General features: G+C 43.0%; 5 protein-coding genes across 7 annotated transcripts; 3 read left to right on the top strand and 2 right to left on the bottom strand.

Annotated features, from left to right (window-relative positions):
* Window positions 1-2,294: 2,294 nt before the first annotated feature.
* Window positions 2,295-3,747, top strand: BDBG_00600 (serum paraoxonase/arylesterase 2; the record flags this gene model as incomplete). Its single annotated transcript, XM_002629308.2, has 4 exons — window positions 2,295-2,318; window positions 2,373-2,612; window positions 2,690-3,560; window positions 3,632-3,747. 4 exons carry the CDS (start codon window positions 2,295-2,297, stop codon window positions 3,745-3,747), a joined length of 1,251 nt encoding a protein of 416 aa, XP_002629354.1.
* Window positions 3,748-4,999: 1,252 nt separating this feature from the next.
* Window positions 5,000-6,064, top strand: BDBG_00601 (uncharacterized protein; the record flags this gene model as incomplete). Its single annotated transcript, XM_002629309.1, has 3 exons — window positions 5,000-5,390; window positions 5,489-5,836; window positions 5,976-6,064. 3 exons carry the CDS (start codon window positions 5,000-5,002, stop codon window positions 6,062-6,064), a joined length of 828 nt encoding a protein of 275 aa, XP_002629355.1.
* A 914-nt stretch (window positions 6,065-6,978) lies between these two features.
* BDBG_00602 (methylenetetrahydrofolate reductase (NADPH)) lies at window positions 6,979-14,557 on the top strand. Of its 3 annotated transcripts, XM_031719959.1 has the most exons (6): window positions 6,979-7,450; window positions 7,667-7,900; window positions 8,074-8,915; window positions 8,984-9,855; window positions 9,924-12,018; window positions 12,170-12,322. In XM_031719959.1, the coding sequence occupies exons 3-5, from the start codon at window positions 8,092-8,094 to the stop codon at window positions 10,127-10,129; spliced, it is 1,902 nt and encodes a 633-aa protein (XP_031575908.1). In that variant the 5' UTR covers window positions 6,979-7,450; window positions 7,667-7,900; window positions 8,074-8,091; the 3' UTR covers window positions 10,130-12,018; window positions 12,170-12,322. The 3 variants fall into 3 exon arrangements, with proteins under 3 accessions (XP_031575908.1, XP_031575907.1, XP_002629356.1); XM_031719958.1 differs by having other exon boundaries at window positions 8,080-8,915; window positions 9,924-14,557; XM_002629310.2 differs by having other exon boundaries at window positions 9,924-12,547.
* Window positions 11,688-14,465, bottom strand: BDBG_00603 (uncharacterized protein; the record flags this gene model as incomplete). The annotated part of the gene is made up of 1 exon (XM_002629311.1): window positions 11,688-14,465. One exon carries the CDS (start codon window positions 14,463-14,465, stop codon window positions 11,688-11,690), a length of 2,778 nt encoding a protein of 925 aa, XP_002629357.1.
* A 524-nt stretch (window positions 14,558-15,081) lies between the features above and the next one.
* Window positions 15,082-16,562, bottom strand: BDBG_00604 (uncharacterized protein; the record flags this gene model as incomplete). The annotated part of the gene is made up of 2 exons (XM_002629312.1): window positions 15,082-16,197; window positions 16,305-16,562. The coding sequence occupies 2 exons, from the start codon at window positions 16,560-16,562 to the stop codon at window positions 15,082-15,084; spliced, it is 1,374 nt and encodes a 457-aa protein (XP_002629358.1).
* Window positions 16,563-17,640: the final 1,078 nt, after the last annotated feature.

Genomic DNA, 17,640 nt, shown 5'->3' on the forward strand with positions numbered 1-17,640 from the left:
CCCACTTCACTCTCTCAGTTATACTGAAGTATTCAGTCTGAAAATAATTGAAATATGAAAAGAGAGCTTATCTACTCAGATTAACTTCTGTTATAAATTTATAATATTTACATTATCTTAATTATCTGAATTTTACAGATACTCAGAGACTTATCTCTTATTAATAATAAAATTATGAAAATATACTGTGATATGAGAATCATTGATAAAGAATCTAAGTATATTTACATATATCTGATCAGAGATTATGTAGATAGATAAAGAGTAATTATAAATATACAGAACTATAGAGAGTACTGACAGTATTAAGAGCTTTATAGAAACTATTAACTAGAGTCTGTAAGAATCATTTATAGAGAAACTTATAGTAAAGAATAAAACTATACTACTAAGAGTTAGAGACTGTTCTGAAGAAGATACAGAGTTAACTACTAATCTGAAGATTAAGTATAGTAATAAGTCTAAGAGAAGTAAAGATACTATGATAAGTAATAATATTTCTACTTTATTAGCTGATAAAAAGTGATTAGAGAAGTTACAGAGACACTTACAAGAAGTTCAGCAATAATCAGATATTATTTATAAAGATATTGAAATTGAAAAATTTTTATTCTTAAGAAGTTCTTGAATTAATATACAGATATTATTAGAAACACACTCTCTCTATTATTTAAGTGAAAATACTTCACAGATGAATAAATATACTCACACTTTATAAGAATAAGAGCTATTATAGAAAAAGAGAAAAGAAGATAAGATTTTATAAATAGATCTGAGATATTTATACTACTCTAGAGAGATTTATTTACACTATAAGTGATTTTATAAAATAATTAAATTACTCTAGTAAATAAAGAGTGATTGTAAATTACAGCTCTGAATCTTTCTATATAATTATAAAGAGTAATTACAGACTGTGAATATCTTGATTTTACAATTCTACAGAGTTGATGAAAGAATGAAAAATTTCATATTACTCTACAGTATCAAAGAATAATAATTTATAAGAATAAGTGAAATATTAACTTATAAATACTTCTCTTTAATAAGAATAATCTCACAGAAAGTAATTTATCTATGAAATAAATCTGTGTAATAATTATATAATAATCTTATAAAAAAATAATTAAAGATTAACTGAAACTATTCTGTATAAAAGATATAAGATGAATCTGTATAATAATCAGAGAAAGATCTGTAAACTATAAAGAATCTTATAAAATAAGAAACTAAGTAACAGACTCTTTTTTCTTTATAGTAATAAGGGATTTTTTCTCACTGAGATTTTTTATAGATATGAAGAATTTTTAGTAAGTATTATTACAGTACTGAGTTTGATTCTATGAAATAACTCAGTGAAAGACTTCACAGATGAAGTCTTAGAGAGAAGAGAATATATAAGAAATTCTGCTTCTTATAAATTCTTTATCTCTATTTCTATCTCTTATATAATTAATAGAGTTAGCAGCTCTTGACTATATATAACTATATAGACTGAAGTTTGTGAATACTATTTATAACTCAGCTTAAATGCTAATATACATTTAATCTCTACATTTTATCTTTCTACTATGAATACTTCTAGTAGTTAATAGTATCTATTATATCAAGCTGTAAACATCTGAATAATTATCTATAAGTACTTATTCTTATACATCATCTTCAAACTGTTTAATATTTTTATATAAAATATATATTATTAAGTATATAGTATAGAAGATATAATAATAATTGAAAATATAAATAAACAGATTGAAATTTGAAAAGTGACTAATATTTAAAAGAATTGAAAATGAGTTAATTATTAACACTGTATGAAATAGACTTGTCAAGCTGCAGAGATTCAAGCAATTTCTGATATAAATTAAAAAAATTATAAATATTGAATTAATAAATATTAGATGACAGAGTTGCAGGTGACATTTTTTTTTTTACATTGATAAAGAGAGTGATTCTAATATATCAAGACATTGAAGTTACATTCTTGATGAAAAATTTTGTTGTGGTGATAATTACATTGTGGTGAGGCACACTAACTGCAGGAGTAGTGGGGCTAGCGAAGGCACGTGTAATTCTGGGCTGGGAAAATTCTTAGCCAGCCTTGCAAATAACGGCTGAAATCTAGTCTCCGGAAGGCCTAAGTTAACTAAATTTTCAGCTTAAAATGTTTCCTTCCATGTGGATTCTGGAACTTTTTCTTTTTCTTTTTTTTTTTTTTTTTTCATCAATTGACATTGTTTTTTTCGGCGAGTTTTTTGACTTAATCTCCTGGGCATCACATAGAACAACATATCATGGCGCTCTCTACAATTGGCAAGGTCCGTACTCGTTGCGGAAGCTAAACCCACCTATATATACTAACTGCATATCAGACGGCTGCCGCCTTGACAATTTTTATAGGGACGCTGTCCACGGTATTCTATAGACCCCTCGTAACTAAGATAGATACTGTCCACAATCTGCCGCGAGCATGGCATCCGTTTGAGGGGGGGTCCGCTGACATCCGCTTCGCGGATACCATCAAATACTCGGAGGATATCGTCATCGACCATGATCATGGCCTCGCGATAATAAGCTTTGACCCCTCTAGATCAGAATGGAATACTGTCATGGTGAATATTACCCAGAGATGAAAAGAGTGGCATTTACCGTGCTATTCCAAAGCTCGACATCTAAAATACTCGCGCAGGGAATCTTCAAGAACCCGGACCCGAGGGGGAGCCTATATGTCTACGACTATGCGGCAGCAGGCACCATCAAGGAACTAGAACTTACAGGCTTTCCTGATAATATCGATTTCCACCCTCTTGGGATTAACTTCTTCCGTAGCTCCCCAAAATCCAAGACAAGGCTGTTTGTTGCCAATCATCAGCGAACTGGGAGTACCGTGGCGGTATTCGACGTCGACTATGACTTATCTCAAGCGAAGTATGTTACAACAATATCTGATAACGACCAGGCTATCCTATCGCCAAATTCTATCGCACCTGTCTCCTACACACAATTCTACGTCACGAACGACCATCGCTATATGGCGAGAACCAGACCTTTCTGGAACAAAATCGAAACATCCTTCTCGATGCCATGGAGCTGGGTTGCCTTTGTGGACTTTTCCTCACCTGAAGATCTCAAGTGCGTAATCGTAGCCAGTAACATCGCGTTTACGAACGGGATCATCGTAACGCCAACTGGGAAAGAGGTCATCGTGGCTTCTTCAGGGAGCGATGCAGTTTACGTTTATGAACGAGACCCCCAATCCAATTTGTTATCTAGCAGCCGTGAAACCATTCCCCTCAGTTTCCATCCTGATAATGTCAATTTCGACCACTCCTTGGACATTTCTGACCCCACCGTGTTCGACACGGAGGGGAGATTCCTTCGTGGGGTGACAGTCGGCGGTCATCCATCCTTAATTAAACTGATGCGAATGATCAATAGCCCTGAGAAGCTTAATGCGCCATCATGGGTTGCTGAGGTACGACGGGGTACGGGACTTGACCCAGCTCCATGTCCAGCAGCGCCGCCACAGCCAAAGTTTTACGCAAGAACTTTGTATCAAAGTGAGTTTCCTGTTGAGATTTTTGATTATCACAAGTTTCCTTCAGCGCTAATTATCTTTCACATTGGATAGGTAATGGAGAGCATTTTCCAAGTAGCACTACAGGGGCCATGGACTCGAAACGAGGCCATCTCCTGATCTCCGCTCTTTATGGAAAGGGTGTTTTGGATATTTCATGGAAAGTATAAAATAAACCTCATGCAATATATACAATGGAAGCAGGTTTCAAGCTGTGGATAATACATCATTGGCGGGAGGTTTATTATTGAACTGAACTGATTGGATTTGATTTCGGAGCGTCAGCTGTGTTGTTATTTATTCCGAAGCTCTCCATTTCTTTCGAATCTCGTGTTCGAAGTGCGTGTTTTTGATTATGCCTATTGAGAGGTACATCGATGCTAATATAAATCACGCACTTGTTCATCTATCTTTGCGGATCGCGTGCAGGTAATATTTTAAACACAACAGAACCGTCGCCCAGTATGTCCCTTTGTTTCACTTAATGAATTCTGGAGACAGAAGACAAGACCTGATCATTTTTAAACCGCTAATTTCGTCTCAGCTTATTTACATGGATTTCTTATCAATACCTAAGTGGAGCGATACGATCCTCTGATATCTTTTTTTCTTTCTTTGTTTCCTGTTTTTCTCTTTCCAGATATGGGTGTCTTCCTCTAAAAGGAGGCATTGGCCCCCAGTGGTCGTTGCAGAGCCGAATACCCTAGTGTTCTCCTCAGGACATCCCTCTCCGCCATTCGACACCGGAATCTGCCGGTTATTAGCCTTGGGGGTTTACATTCCGAGGGATATATCTCTTTACGGGCATTGTCAAGATACTCGCAAGAAGGTTGATCCCCAGGTAGTTCCCTACCTAAGCCTGGTATTTCTTACTCCCTTTATTATGGCTACTGAAATCTCCCTAATTCCCTCTATCCTATTCTAAATGTGGATTTTTGAAAAGTGACTATACCTCTCAAAACAACCTTTACGTACATGTTCAAGAGGCATTACCAGCCCGGGTTCAATGCAAACCACAATTACTAGCAAAGGGCTGATTATAGGAGAGGAAGAGGGAGGCTCATTCCAGGCTTGATACATCCATGGACAAGTGGATAGACCATAGTAATGCCCTTTATATGCTGTGGTGTCTTAAATGTAAGTCTTCATGCAGGGTTTGATTGAGATGGCTTTCTGACAAACCCAGACACTGATATTCAATGTTGTGATGTTACAGTGCCGACTAATCCAATGTCTTTTGACTCACATCATGAACACAGTAGCCGCTGTTCTTCTCTTCACTTGTTTGCTTCTTCTTCAGTTATTATCTATTTTTGTTTCTGTGTTATACATGCATCCCTGAACTATTCAAAGAAAAAGCTGCCCTTTTCACAATATTTGCACATCCTGACATCTTATATCACAAGCAAGTCAACAATTATGATGGCTGACCAAATTGAAGCCATAAAACCGACAGGTCTACCTGAGGAAGCTGCTCTCAGCCAGGGTGTTGATGAGAACGGACGTTTTTTCCCGCCATGGAATCGCCCTGAACATGGAGAGCCTTATCTCCCCGCGCCAGCTAAGTTTGCCCTGGCTCTAAACGAAGTAGGACGCGCACTTGGGATGGGTATATGCACTTATATTCTTGCTTCTGTACCGTTCATGCCATTCTGCATTCCTGAAGTCTACTTTACCGCCTACGAATGGACCGAGAGGGACAAACGAAACTGGGACAGGGCCTCTTACCAACGAAAGCTAAGTCTCGTATCCCAAGTAAGGCGTGAGGACCATGCCATTCCGATCCGTCTCCTGACTTATGGCTGTCCACAAGGTTTGTGTGTTATTAATGTTTTGTTTGAAAATAACCGTTTCCCAATTTTCACAGCTTTGGTTTTATCCTTTTTTACTCATACGCTAATCGCGAGGTAGATCTTCTGTCGTTTGAGAAAGAGGGTGCTCGCCTGTCTGGAGCTATCATCACATATGATAGCCGCATGTTTGTGGGCTGGTATCGCGAATATGCCTCCCGTCGCAACGGCGACAGAATGAAAATTTCCGTGAATCTCCTACAACATCAGGCCTGGTTTAATTCGATGCACTGTCAGGACAATTTCGCGGTCGTGCAACGCCTGCTTCGGATGTGGAACCATCCAGTTTACTACGGCGTCCAAGTTATCGGAAACGTGCTGGGAAAAGTCGATGACTTGAAACAGCGTTTTATGGAAGCTGAATCCAACGCCCTAGCGCTAGAATCAAAACGTGACAGGGATATACCTGGTAAGTCCATTCCCACCCAATTGTATATGTCTCTCTCACAACGTCAGGGTATTGTATTCTTTGACTATCTTTACTCTTACAAATCAAAGGTTACTGATGATCTACTGACATCCTGTTCGTCACTTGCTTCAATTCCTAGATTACGAAATCGATCACCTTGATCTGCGCCTCCTAGCGGGCATTGCTCTCCACGACTACGATGCCGAGTACACTGAAGGCTGCTGTTAAGAGACAGAGCGTACGGAATACACCTTGGAACAGGACTAGGTTGGATTTTCTGACCTGTTTTCGATAGGAGTTGCAGTGGATAGTGCCATGACCTTGAGAACTGATTTTTAAACTCCCTGAGATTTCTCTACCACCGTTTTAACAAGATCCACTTGACACTGTGATATTTCCTAAGGTGTTGCCGATTTTCTTCGGCTATTAAGTCTCCGTTTGGCTTGTCATTCCCACTGTTCTTGTGCTTCATGTCACCCATTTTTTCTAGGTGAAGTGATCTGTTGCCGTCTTTATTGCTCACTCCTGATTTTTCATCCTCTTTTTCACACTTTCGTGTGACAGAATTTCTAAACCTGTATTAACCAATCCCACTACTTCTATCTTGTATCTATTGCTCCCTCCTATTTACGAAGGGCGGAGAACTAGATGCATTTGTCTGTCATTTACCCTGGCCGCCCACGCTACATAAATAATGTATGATGAAACGTTTCAACTTGGACTTTCACATGCCTCATTCTAAACAGAAATGGGATAGTGGTTAGCATATATTCCCTCACTTCTGATTTTAATTGTAGCTTGTGCTTGAAAAAGGTCTGTTATTCCCTGTGTGCCTGCCCGCCTATAGTCCCTTCTGCTATCACTAAAACATATTCTACTCAGATCAGAGACAGTAAACCTTCTATTCAAGGTACAGTACCTCTGAAAAGCAATGAATGGGGATAAAAATAATGATTAATTTAACAAGATTTTTCAATCTTTTTTATGGAAAAGCTGAAAGAAGTGATGTCCTGTGTCTTATTATTTTGAGGGAATGTTCTGCTTTCCATATATGAGACGATAGACGAAGCTAATATGTTGAATGTCTTCAAGATTAGACTTCACATGTGTTTCAGCTAATTTTCAAGGCCTAACTTGCTTCTCAGATGGCCAGGACCATTACCAAATGATGACAGCTCTCAATTAGTTGACTTTACCTCTTTCTGGCGACAGTCATCTAAGGGGTGACCAAGGGTAATTTGGGTCCACATCCTGGGAATTGATCTATAAATATAGGGGAGCTTGGGACGCAAGTTGGAACCACCAGACAATACATATTATTCTTCGTTTGAAACACATAAATATGCAAACAAAACAAATAAACAAGACGCCGGCCAAGCTTACATAGGAGCCCCCCACTGCACCATCCAGAAACGGACTAGGCCAAAACTCTAATCCGACGTCCTAGTTTCGGCTACTTCCACATCCCACGCCTTACCATCTCATCTCGCCAAACATCGTCGATTCTTTCTGCTCTACCCCCTTGTTGCACAACCTTTTGTCGGCGTTTAACAAGCTCTTCGAGGGTGTCGCCCTATATCGCCTTAATCATAATCAAGGAGGGAAATATAACAGGTGAGCATCCACGGGTCCAGCCTACCTCTTAGTCAATTTCTTATTTTCATTATTCCGATCCCGCCTTGGTATCTATCAATTGCAAGCCACAGCCACATCAACATTGCACTTCTTCCTTCCGTTTCCCCCAATTCCTTCTCTGTCCAGCCTATTGTTCTATTGGATTTTTCATTGCAGGATATCTTGTTAACGAACGCTGTTCCGCCAACGTAACAGATAGTTCTAGTTCTAATCAGCCGTACATGTTGCGGGAGCTAGCGGACCGGTGGGCTCGGAAACGATACCTTGGTTGAAGTGTTAGGGTTGGAATAGAAGATAAAGGAGAGAGGTGGAAGAATAAGATAGCGCTGGGCAGTGGGTTTGTGTTTCTTTTGGTTGCGGGTTTATCAATCTTGCAGAAATTTGGTTTGAAGATACTGTGTTTAATTTTATTTTGTGAGGGCTTCACAGGTTAGTATATCTCCTATCCACAGTTATGGTTGAGGAAAGAGAAGAGTCTCCTACTTCTTCTCCGGTTTAAATGTCCTACCTATCTCCCTAGCGAGCGGTTCAGACCATTTGCGCGAACATGCCTCTTCCTCATAGCGATTTCCGCGTGCAATGCTTACCCGTTAGTTTCTCAGCTCTAGGACAACATCAATATGCATATTAAGGACAAGTTGGCTCATGCGGAGGCCACAGGGCGGCCCGGCATTTCCTTCGAATTTTTCCCCCCGAAAACGGCGCAAGGTGTTCAGAATCTTTACGATCGGATGGACCGTATGCATGGATATGGACCATCCTTTATTGATATCACATGGGGTGCGGGAGGGCGGCTGTCAGAGTTGACTTGTGAGATGGTGAATGTGGCGCAATCGGTCTATGGCCTGGAAACTTGTATGCACCTCACTTGCACGGACATGCCCCGCGAGAAAGTGGACACTGCTCTTCAGAGTGCGTTCAAGGCAGGGTGCACGAACATTTTGGCTTTGCGTGGTGATCCTCCCCGAGAAAAAGAGAAATGGGAAGCTACGGAGGGTGGGTTCCGTTACGCTAAAGATTTGGTCAAATATATTCGTGATAAATATGGGAACCATTTTGATATTGGAGTTGCTGGGTATCCCGAAGGCTGCGATGATCAAGATGACCCAGAACTCCTTATGGAACATCTGAAAGAAAAGGTTGATGCGGGAGGTACGTTTATTATTACGCAGATGTTCTACGATGTCGATAACTTCTTGACCTGGGTCGAAAGATGTCGCCAAAAGGGGATCACGGTACCAATTATACCCGGTATAATGCCCATTCACACGTACGCTGCGTTTATTAGAAGATCCAACTGGACTAAAATTCGAATCCCTCCCGACTGGTTGGAAGCATTGGAACCTGTGAAGAATGACGATGCAGCCGTGAGGAATTTGGGCAAATCTCTTGTGGCTGATATGTGCAAGAAAATACTCGCCTCTGGAATCTATCACCTGCATTTGTAAGTTTTTCTGTTTTCCTAATCTTAATCATAATATGGTCACTCACATATTAACCTCAAGCCCATAGCTACACGATGAATTTGCAACAAGCGACCAAAATGATTCTGGACGAACTAGGATTGATACCCTCCCATAAAACTCCCCTGCAGAAGCCACTTCCGTGGCGACAGTCACTTGGACTTGGCCGAAGGGAAGAAGATGTGCGACCAATCTTTTGGAGGCACCGACATCAATCATACGTGGCTCGTACGCAGACATGGGATGAATATCCAAATGGTCGCTGGACTGACTCTCGGTCCCCTGCTTTTGGAGAGCTCGATACTTATGGCATTGGCTTGAAAGGAACCAACGAGCAAAATATCAAACTTTGGGGAGAGCCAAAGTCACTAAAGGAGCTATCTGAGATTTTCATACGTTTCTTGAATGGAAGCCTTGATAGACTTCCATGGAGCGAGGGCGCTGTTACAGAGGAAACAGAAATCATCAAATCAGATTTGCTCGACCTGAATCGAAAGGGTTTCCTGACTATTAACTCCCAACCTGCGATTGATGGCATGCCCTCTTCTCACCCAATCTATGGATGGGGTCCGAAAAACGGATATGTCTATCAGAAGGCATACTTGGAACTCCTTATTTCTCCCACAATGATCGATGATGTTATTAGCCGCATTGAACAAAATTCTGACCTCACATATTACTGTGTCAATAAAAAGGGTGAATTGAAGACGAACACGACCGACAGTCCAAATGCAGTTACGTGGGGAATATTCGCTTCCAAAGAGATTATCCAACCAACCATTGTTGAAACAATCAGCTTCTTGGCCTGGAAGGATGAAGCGTATCGACTCGGAGACGACTGGGCCAAGTGCCACGCCCCATCGAGCCTCAGCAGACGCCTCATTGAACAAGTGATGGACACTTGGTATTTGGTCAATATTGGTAAGGCATTCTAAATAAATACTCGTTGAAGGTTCGGAACATAATTTTACTAATACCTGTTGGCTAAGTGAACAACGATTTCCACAAAACGCATGACATCTTCAACCTGTTCAAGGACCTCAAAGTCGAAAACTTGGATACGGAAATAGAACCCATCGCCCTAGCGGCCGAGTCTGTTGATATTGCCCAACAAAATGGCCAGCTTCCTCAAACAGAGGTCAACGACAGTTGTACGGAAGCAACTAAGTCGATGGAAGAGCGTAACTCCAACTAATCTTCCGTTATTTCCCACCTATCCATCTCTTCAATGCCGGGCGATATCGGCAGCACCCCATCATGGACTCGCGATTCAACAAGCGCACTACATGATCTCACGATTTTCCCATAACCCTCTATACCTAAGCGCCATTCCATAAATAATTCTCGATCAACATATCTCTCTTCCAATTTCTCCTTAAGAATAATTCAACATAAGCGCGCACTTCTCGCGCGGCTCCTACTCCCCGCACGTACTTCAACCTCCGCCGCCATTCTCATACATATACGAACGCAATACATGACCACTATTTTCAACATGACATTCAACACCATATAGAGATAAAAACCAAGCATGCAAATCACAGCATTTTAACACTGGAGAACCTTGTTTCCTTCATGATTCTTTATTTCTTTTCCTTAATTTCTTTTCCTTAATTTCTTTTCCTTAATTTCTTTTCTTTCTTTTCTTTACTCTTTTATTTTCAACAATACCCAGAAAAGCAGGACGAAAACCAAGGGATGAATGGACATGGGATACACAAACAAAAAAAAAAGAAAAAAATGACTATGATGACCGCAACGAAGCTGTATGGCAAATTACAACGATCAGGTAAAAAATTACTTAATCTACTGTATTTGCCTGGAAATATGTATTCAACACATTTGGGAAATTAGATAAGAAAAAGAAAATAATATCTTTTAAAAAAAAATAAAAAAATAAAAAAATAAAAAAAACAAATTCCGAATGCGGGCCAGTTTTTCTCTCTTTTCACTTTTTTTTTTTTTCTTTTTTTTTTCACTTTTTTCTATTTCCTTCATTTGTCATATTTATTATCACACATTCCCGGTTTTCCCCTTTTACTAGGTTCGGCTCAAATTTCTGTCGAATGAAGTTTTGGGCCCGCCTCTTAGACCATCCCCCTCCCTTTTGTGACGTTCACAAATTCTGACTCTCTGTTTTTCCCTGTTTACGGAGGTCGATTTGAATATAAAAGTGCCAACTAGCCTAAACGTTTCATTTTAGTCGAGGGAGAGAAGGGAGAAGGTCATTATTGTGCTTTCAAGGAGAAAGAAGAAGACGGAAGTGGGTTGATGAGATAGAGCATGCAGCATTCTATCAAAATCAGACAAGCAGTCCAAGGTAAATAAATACATATGTAAAAGTTGCAATTTCTACTGCGCGAGGAGTCTTCGTGTCTACGAATGTATCGACATGAACTGAATCCTATGCGTTTCTATCGGGCTATCGTGTCTTTCGAACAAATGCACACTGTTGACTACCAAGCTACTAGGTGGGAGAAAATGACTATGACTATTCTCAAGAGAGAGATAATACAATGGAATTCTACGTTCCTATCGGGTTGTTAGTTAGGTAGACCAATCTCGATAAAAATAATCACAAAGGCGCGTCGTGATATCCGTCCGGGGCCCCTTGTCCAACTCAGGGACCTGGGGGGCGGGGGGTGGCTCTAGCGGAAAGATATAACGGAATAGTAACTAATGTTCGGCAAAACAGAGGCAAATATCCCATGACTGACTCCCCCATCTCATTGATACAAAATTTTACTTTTGATTTACGCCAAAGTCAAAAGTTTTAGGGCCCAAACTAGCCATGAAGCGACCGTAGCCAGAAAGCCCAACCCTCTTGCCAAAAAGGTGCATGCAACAACCAATACAGCAAAGTAAATGCATGCTCGCCCAGTGTCTAAAATCAAGATCCCGAGATCGTGGAAGCTCCGAGGTGCGCGTGGAAGAACACCCGTTTTCGAGAACTTGTGACAGAAATCGCAAAAACTAAAGGTGACTCTGAGACAGTGCAGAGCCATGGCGAGGAACTGGACGGCTATCAGGCGCAGGAAATTGAAAGTATGGCGCTCACGAACAATATAATGGAGGAATTGGACAGCAGGTGTGGAATTATTTTGATTGTTGAGTAAATTATCTTTTTTTCGATCCTCGATATCTCGGCCATTGTCACTTTGGGCGTTGGGTCGAAAGTGTCCACTCATTAGGGAATTTACACTTCCAGAGTCTGATCGTACTACCCTCTTCACAGCATCCTCTTGGAATACGGCGCCCTTATTCATGACCGGAACCATGTTCACATACATGGGCGAAGGACCCAAGCCAGTGCTAACCAGAGACCTCTGGGCGCTGTGAATTTTCTTAGCGGGGTTGAAATATCCGTTCTGTATATAAGGGGCACAATATTCAGTGAAGGGTAAATTACTAGGGTCGTTTAGTCCTGATATATGGGTGCTCCCATGCATATTTCGGCTGAGATTTAGTGGGATTTCTCTGATGCCGCGATTGATATTTTGCTCTGCTCGTCCCTCGATGGCAAGAACGCTGTTGCCCGAAGTTTCGGACAAGCAGGGGCATTGCTGATGATTGCAACATGTTCCATAGTGACAAAGGCCTATCTTTCCGGGAATGGTGCTTGAATTGGCGTTGAAATCGGTGCCGGGATTGATATCGTGGTTTAATGGGCGTTGATCCATTGCTAGTGGGAGAGTCATAGATGTAGTGCTTGTGGACGTGGGTGTCGTAGTGGTAATGATAGTGGATAGATTTTCCTGTTCTGGCAATTTGTGTAGCTGGCTGCAATCCAGAACTGGATCGACGGCCACGGACCCTCCTTTCATAGAGCCTCCTGGACTTTTTCTGAGGAGCCCACTGAGATTGTGATCGTGTAAAATTTGCGCCATTGTCAGAGGGTAATATACTTGACTTCTCTCTGCCAATTCTTCCTCGCATGCTGTGCGGCTTATCAGGTTTGCTTGGAAGGCTTGCTTCTGGGTTAGGAATTTGCGGGCGTTCATCGACTGAGGCGAAAGGCAATGGAGACGGGGCGCTGTTCGGGGCCAAGAGATCTGAGTGCATTTCTCTCCATGGCCCCCGCTTTGGCCTAAAAAAGGACCTCCGTTCATGCTACAAGCATGTGCATGAGATGTGGGCTGCCCCTGACCCATCTCCTCGTTACATAATTTGACGTACTCAGGATCGCCAGAAGAGGACGTCACTTTGATGTCAGGAACAGGCTTGTTGGGACTAGTTATAGCGGCGTGGATGACATAGCCCTGGGCCGGAGGTTCTACAAAAGCAAGGGATGGTGATGGAGACTTAGCGTCCCTTTTTCGTCCTATAATTTTCTCCTTAAAATTTTTCGTAAGTCGCCTGGGAGGGGTGCTAATCCCTGTAGGGGTAACGGGTCTGGGTGTTGGAAGGGTGTCCGGATCCAGCATTTGTTCACCTTCATGATGAACGCGTTCGAGAGTCTTCTGGAAGTCCACAATTTGCTGGGCAGTCATTGTCAGCGGCGATGGCTCTCTTGCGGAGGGCATGTTGACAACAAACTTGTCTTCCGGGTTGATCGAATTTGGTGCAAACTCTGTCGGGGGAGCAGAAGTGATCAATCCAACAGACTCGGTCTTGCTTCTCTGCAAACCAGGGAATTCGGCTTGTGCAATTTCATTTCCGGATGGCGAGGGAAATGGAGACTTTTCGTTCTTGTCCAAGCTTATCCACTCGTTGCCCTTCAGACGCCACTTCTGAAGAGTGGCATTCTCCTCCCGGGAGTCACAGAAACTAGAGTCGCTACCACCACTCATGATGCTGGGACTTACTACACCAGTTCGGGGATTGGCACCACGGGCAATCAGCTGATCATCGCGACTCACCGTACGCTGATGCTTGCGATTGGTTCTTTCTTTTTTTCCGCTTTTGGTAGCTTGGCGTTTATGCAGTTCGTCCTGCAATTTCGCGCTCTCTTCGATTTGGCGTCGAAGACTCAACCAGTATTCACGATCCGCCCCTTCATGATGAGTCCCTTCTTGACTAGGAGCATGTCGTCCGACCCAAATTCCTGGAACAGGGCCGGAACGGTTGGCGAAATCGAGTCTACTGACTGGATCCGGCGCACGATTCTGCTCCTCGTCTCGTGTTGTTCGAGAAAAGATACCAGATACCGAACCAACCGTGGACAGTTTCTGCCTTCGTACCGTTCCGGATGCGCTATCACAATCCTGAAGGTTCACCGCTACATCCTCTTCAAAAGTGACAGACTTTTTGTCCTTTCTCTTGCCCCATTTTCGAAAACCACCTCTTTTCTCTGCTAGCGCTTTCTGTCCGGATGTTGGTGCAATATCTGGACTGCCTCGTTGTCCTAAACTGCTGGATCTGACCCGAGAAGACTTGTTATCAGGTTGTCCAAGTAGCGGAGGGGGGATCCAAGCGGACCACGAGGAGGATCGCTGGTCCTTCCTTCGAACGCCGTCTTCGCGACGACTAAGAAGAGTTGGCTTAGTGGAAGCAATAGAACTTGATTGGTTTCCAGAAACAACGCGCGGCATCGTGGCATGCTAAACTGCCTGGATTGTTATTTTAAGGATACTTCGGCATCGGGTTGCTTGCAACCTAGAATCCCACGCCAGGAATAAATAAACGAGCGGATATGTGTATACAGCCACTGGTGCGGGTATTGATTGAGGTTCTATATAAAACGAAGATGGCGTTGACAATTTACGCCGGGAAGAACCGTTCCCGGGGAAGGTGCGATTAGCAGACGACCAGAGTCCAATATTAGAAGGCGCGGTGTTGCAAAAGGCGTTCCTTCCCGTTGAGAAAGCGATCGCCACTCAGAGAGTTATCTCGTGGGAGATGTCTCTCCATATTTAGTTTGGAGCTCAAAATGGTACACCTCAACTTGAACCGCATGACACATTAACGCGGGTATATGAAGGAGAAAGCCAAAGGGCGGGGTGAAAAAGTAAACAATGGAATATACACCGGAATGCGCCAAAAATGCTACCAAGACTCGACTTATCCAGAAGAAACACGCTCGCGATATAAGTAACTAAAGTAATGAATCCGAGAAAATGTAAGTCCCCGGAAAACACAGCACTTTGCATACATATATATAAACCAAATGGAAATTTTTGTTTCTTCAAAATAAGGTAACTCCTCTTCTCAGAACCGTCCGCTGTCACGTCTTAACCCGCGGCCTGCGTTAGTGAGATGGGTCCACTTCTGAGAAGGTCCAGGACTTCCTATTCCGCCAGGGACGCTTGACCTCTTTAGCGGGCTCGATGGGAGTTTTACTGGGCTATGAAGTCGATCTCTAGTGTCAAGTTCATCGCCACGATATCCGCTTCTGTGGTCGAAATGGGTCGATGTTGCCTTTCTAAGAGGGGATGCCGCGTGAGAATATACCCCCAGGCTCCCACCATCAGCCGTAGAAGACACGGATCTAAACTGAGGCTGTCGAATGGCTGAACTACGGGAGTGGAGTGGGGATGATGCATCTACACCGTAAGTAGGGGTAGAAAAGTCGGCGTTAGTAGATGATACACGGGGAGTTGAAGTGGAAGATCGAGGGGGTTGGCAGTATTTTTCCAGAGCGCCTTCCGGGTCTATGTGACTGACGTAATTGGGGTTGGGGCTAATTTTGAAGCCCCTACGTATTGCTGGAGTATAGGTGTTCACAGTATTATACGCCTCATCAAAATTGGCGTTGTATGACATTTCTTCCGAATGTTGGGTTGCCACGCTGCGCATCATAGGCTGTGTTCGGGGATGGACAAATTTGGTATCGTATTCATTGAGAACTTCTTTATGAACCAACATCGAGTCTTTCAATTGTTGAGAGAAGGAGGATGATAGCATTGACATTTGAACTGTTAGTAGGGTTGCAAGAAATAGAGTCGTTACAATAGTAACGCTAGGTCGCGGATCTATTGCGGAGGTGGGGAGGAAGAGCCAGTATATAACGACATGCCCTGGGCTGAAAAGGCATAATAGCCTCAATGACAGCGGATGAGGATCCCACATGCCTAACTCCCAAACATCCCGTTGCGCGTTTGGGTGTGACCTTGCTTCCGCCGACCCGACGGACAACACACTAGAGAAAAATCGCATTGGCGACGAAACCATGGGTGACGAATTCACTGGGACTCGGTGTGCGGAAGGGGTCGCCGGAACATTGTCAATTGGTGCTTCGAACAGTCGATAATGGCGTTTGCGCCAGAAGGTGTAGAACGCGTTGAAAATCGATGCGAAGGCTAACAAGTGAACAAGGAAAGAAGCCTATTAATTGCGATTACAGCTCACATTAGTCCACAAGTCTCTGGATTGCTGACCTCCCGTAAAATGGTTCATTAGCGACAAGAGGATATGTCCATCAATCAACGTACAAACCAGCTCAACAAACTCGTCTCTACAACATCTCCAAAGACGTCGTCCTCAATCCTGCTGCTGTTGGTACAGCTATTCGCACGTGCTATGAGGAACACCACATTTAACCCAATCCCAAAGGGGATCGCCCACTCCTTTTCCCATTGTTCCCAATCACTCGAACCAAGCTCCTCTGATAGCCATAGCAGGAAATCGAGGGGATTCAAGTATGACTTTATCCGTTCCGAAAGTGGTCGGCGCCGGATGAGCGGCGGCATAATGGGCGAGATGCTTAGCAACGAGCCTGGAAGAGGAGATAACGAGGCAAACAAATGCTTGTTATCTTCAGCTCAACAGGTTGGCATTGTCGTCGTTGGCGGCGTTGAGCGGCGGTTGGATGTTTTTTGTTTTGTTGTGATTTGAACCCAAAAAGGAGCTTCTGGTTTGCTGGTTGAGTGCAACGAGTGAATTAGTTACATAAGCCGCATAACCTCACGCTCGAGCTTCCACCTGATTTCTATCAGCAACTTGCTCTCTCTCTACATCAAGAGGCCAGTCAGCTCCTGAATAACTAATCTACGTGGCTTTTACATGTGTGCGTAGAGCGCTATATTATACCCGCGATATCAACATAAAATATTTTTGTGCGGCCTCTTGTCTCGTCACCCCAGGCACCTTCAACCTGAGCGAAGTACTAAAATCATGGCGGCCCCCCAAAGCACATACAAGGTCCGCATTTCACCTCCCCTCCCGCCATATCCCTCAATTAATATATTCTAACGCCAATATCTCTACTAGGACCGTCAATTTCTGGCCGTCATAGGTGATGAAGAGTATGTCCCAATGTAATCCCGGCAAAACCTCCCCTATTTGCGCCCTGATCAATGTATCTAACCATCTCCCCCTCTTCTACCGTCTCATAGCTCTGTCACCGGCCTTCTACTAGCAGGAATCGGCGTAAGTAAATGAAAAGAACTTTTTATTTGACTTTCACACACCAAGATCAAAAAAACACACAAAGGCTCCTCTGCAGGATCTCAGTAACCCTTCCGGTCCCCCTCTCCCCGTTCACCGCAGAGCTGTGCCCTAAAAGTTGACCATCACCAAAAACAAACAACAGCACGTAACAGACCCACCGGACTCACAACGAAACTTCCTCGTCGTCGACGCAAAGACAGAAACCTCCGCCATCGAAAAAGCCTTTCACAATTTCACAGAGGAACGCAAGGATATCGGCGTGTTACTAATTAATCAACATGTAATCGCTTCCCCTTCCATCTCTAAACACAATCCTCTCCCCTCCCCTCCCAAAACAAACGAGGGAGCACCCACTCCCCTCTAGAACTACTCCCACAG

The sequence above is a fragment of the Blastomyces gilchristii genome (assembly GCF_000003855.2).
Source record: "Blastomyces gilchristii SLH14081 genomic scaffold supercont1.1, whole genome shotgun sequence".
NCBI lineage: Eukaryota > Fungi > Ascomycota > Eurotiomycetes > Onygenales > Ajellomycetaceae > Blastomyces > Blastomyces gilchristii.

Excerpts from the sequence above, each read along its gene's own strand:
- BDBG_00602 (XM_031719958.1), top strand. The coding sequence starts at position 8,092 with ATGCATATTAAGGACAAGTTGGCTCATGCGGAGGCCACAGGGCGGCCC. Across the intron at positions 8,916-8,983 it reads GGAATCTATCACCTGCATTT|CTACACGATGAATTTGCAAC; the intron begins GTAAGTTTTTCT and ends TCAAGCCCATAG. Across the intron at positions 9,856-9,923 it reads TTGGTATTTGGTCAATATTG|TGAACAACGATTTCCACAAA; the intron begins GTAAGGCATTCT and ends CTGTTGGCTAAG.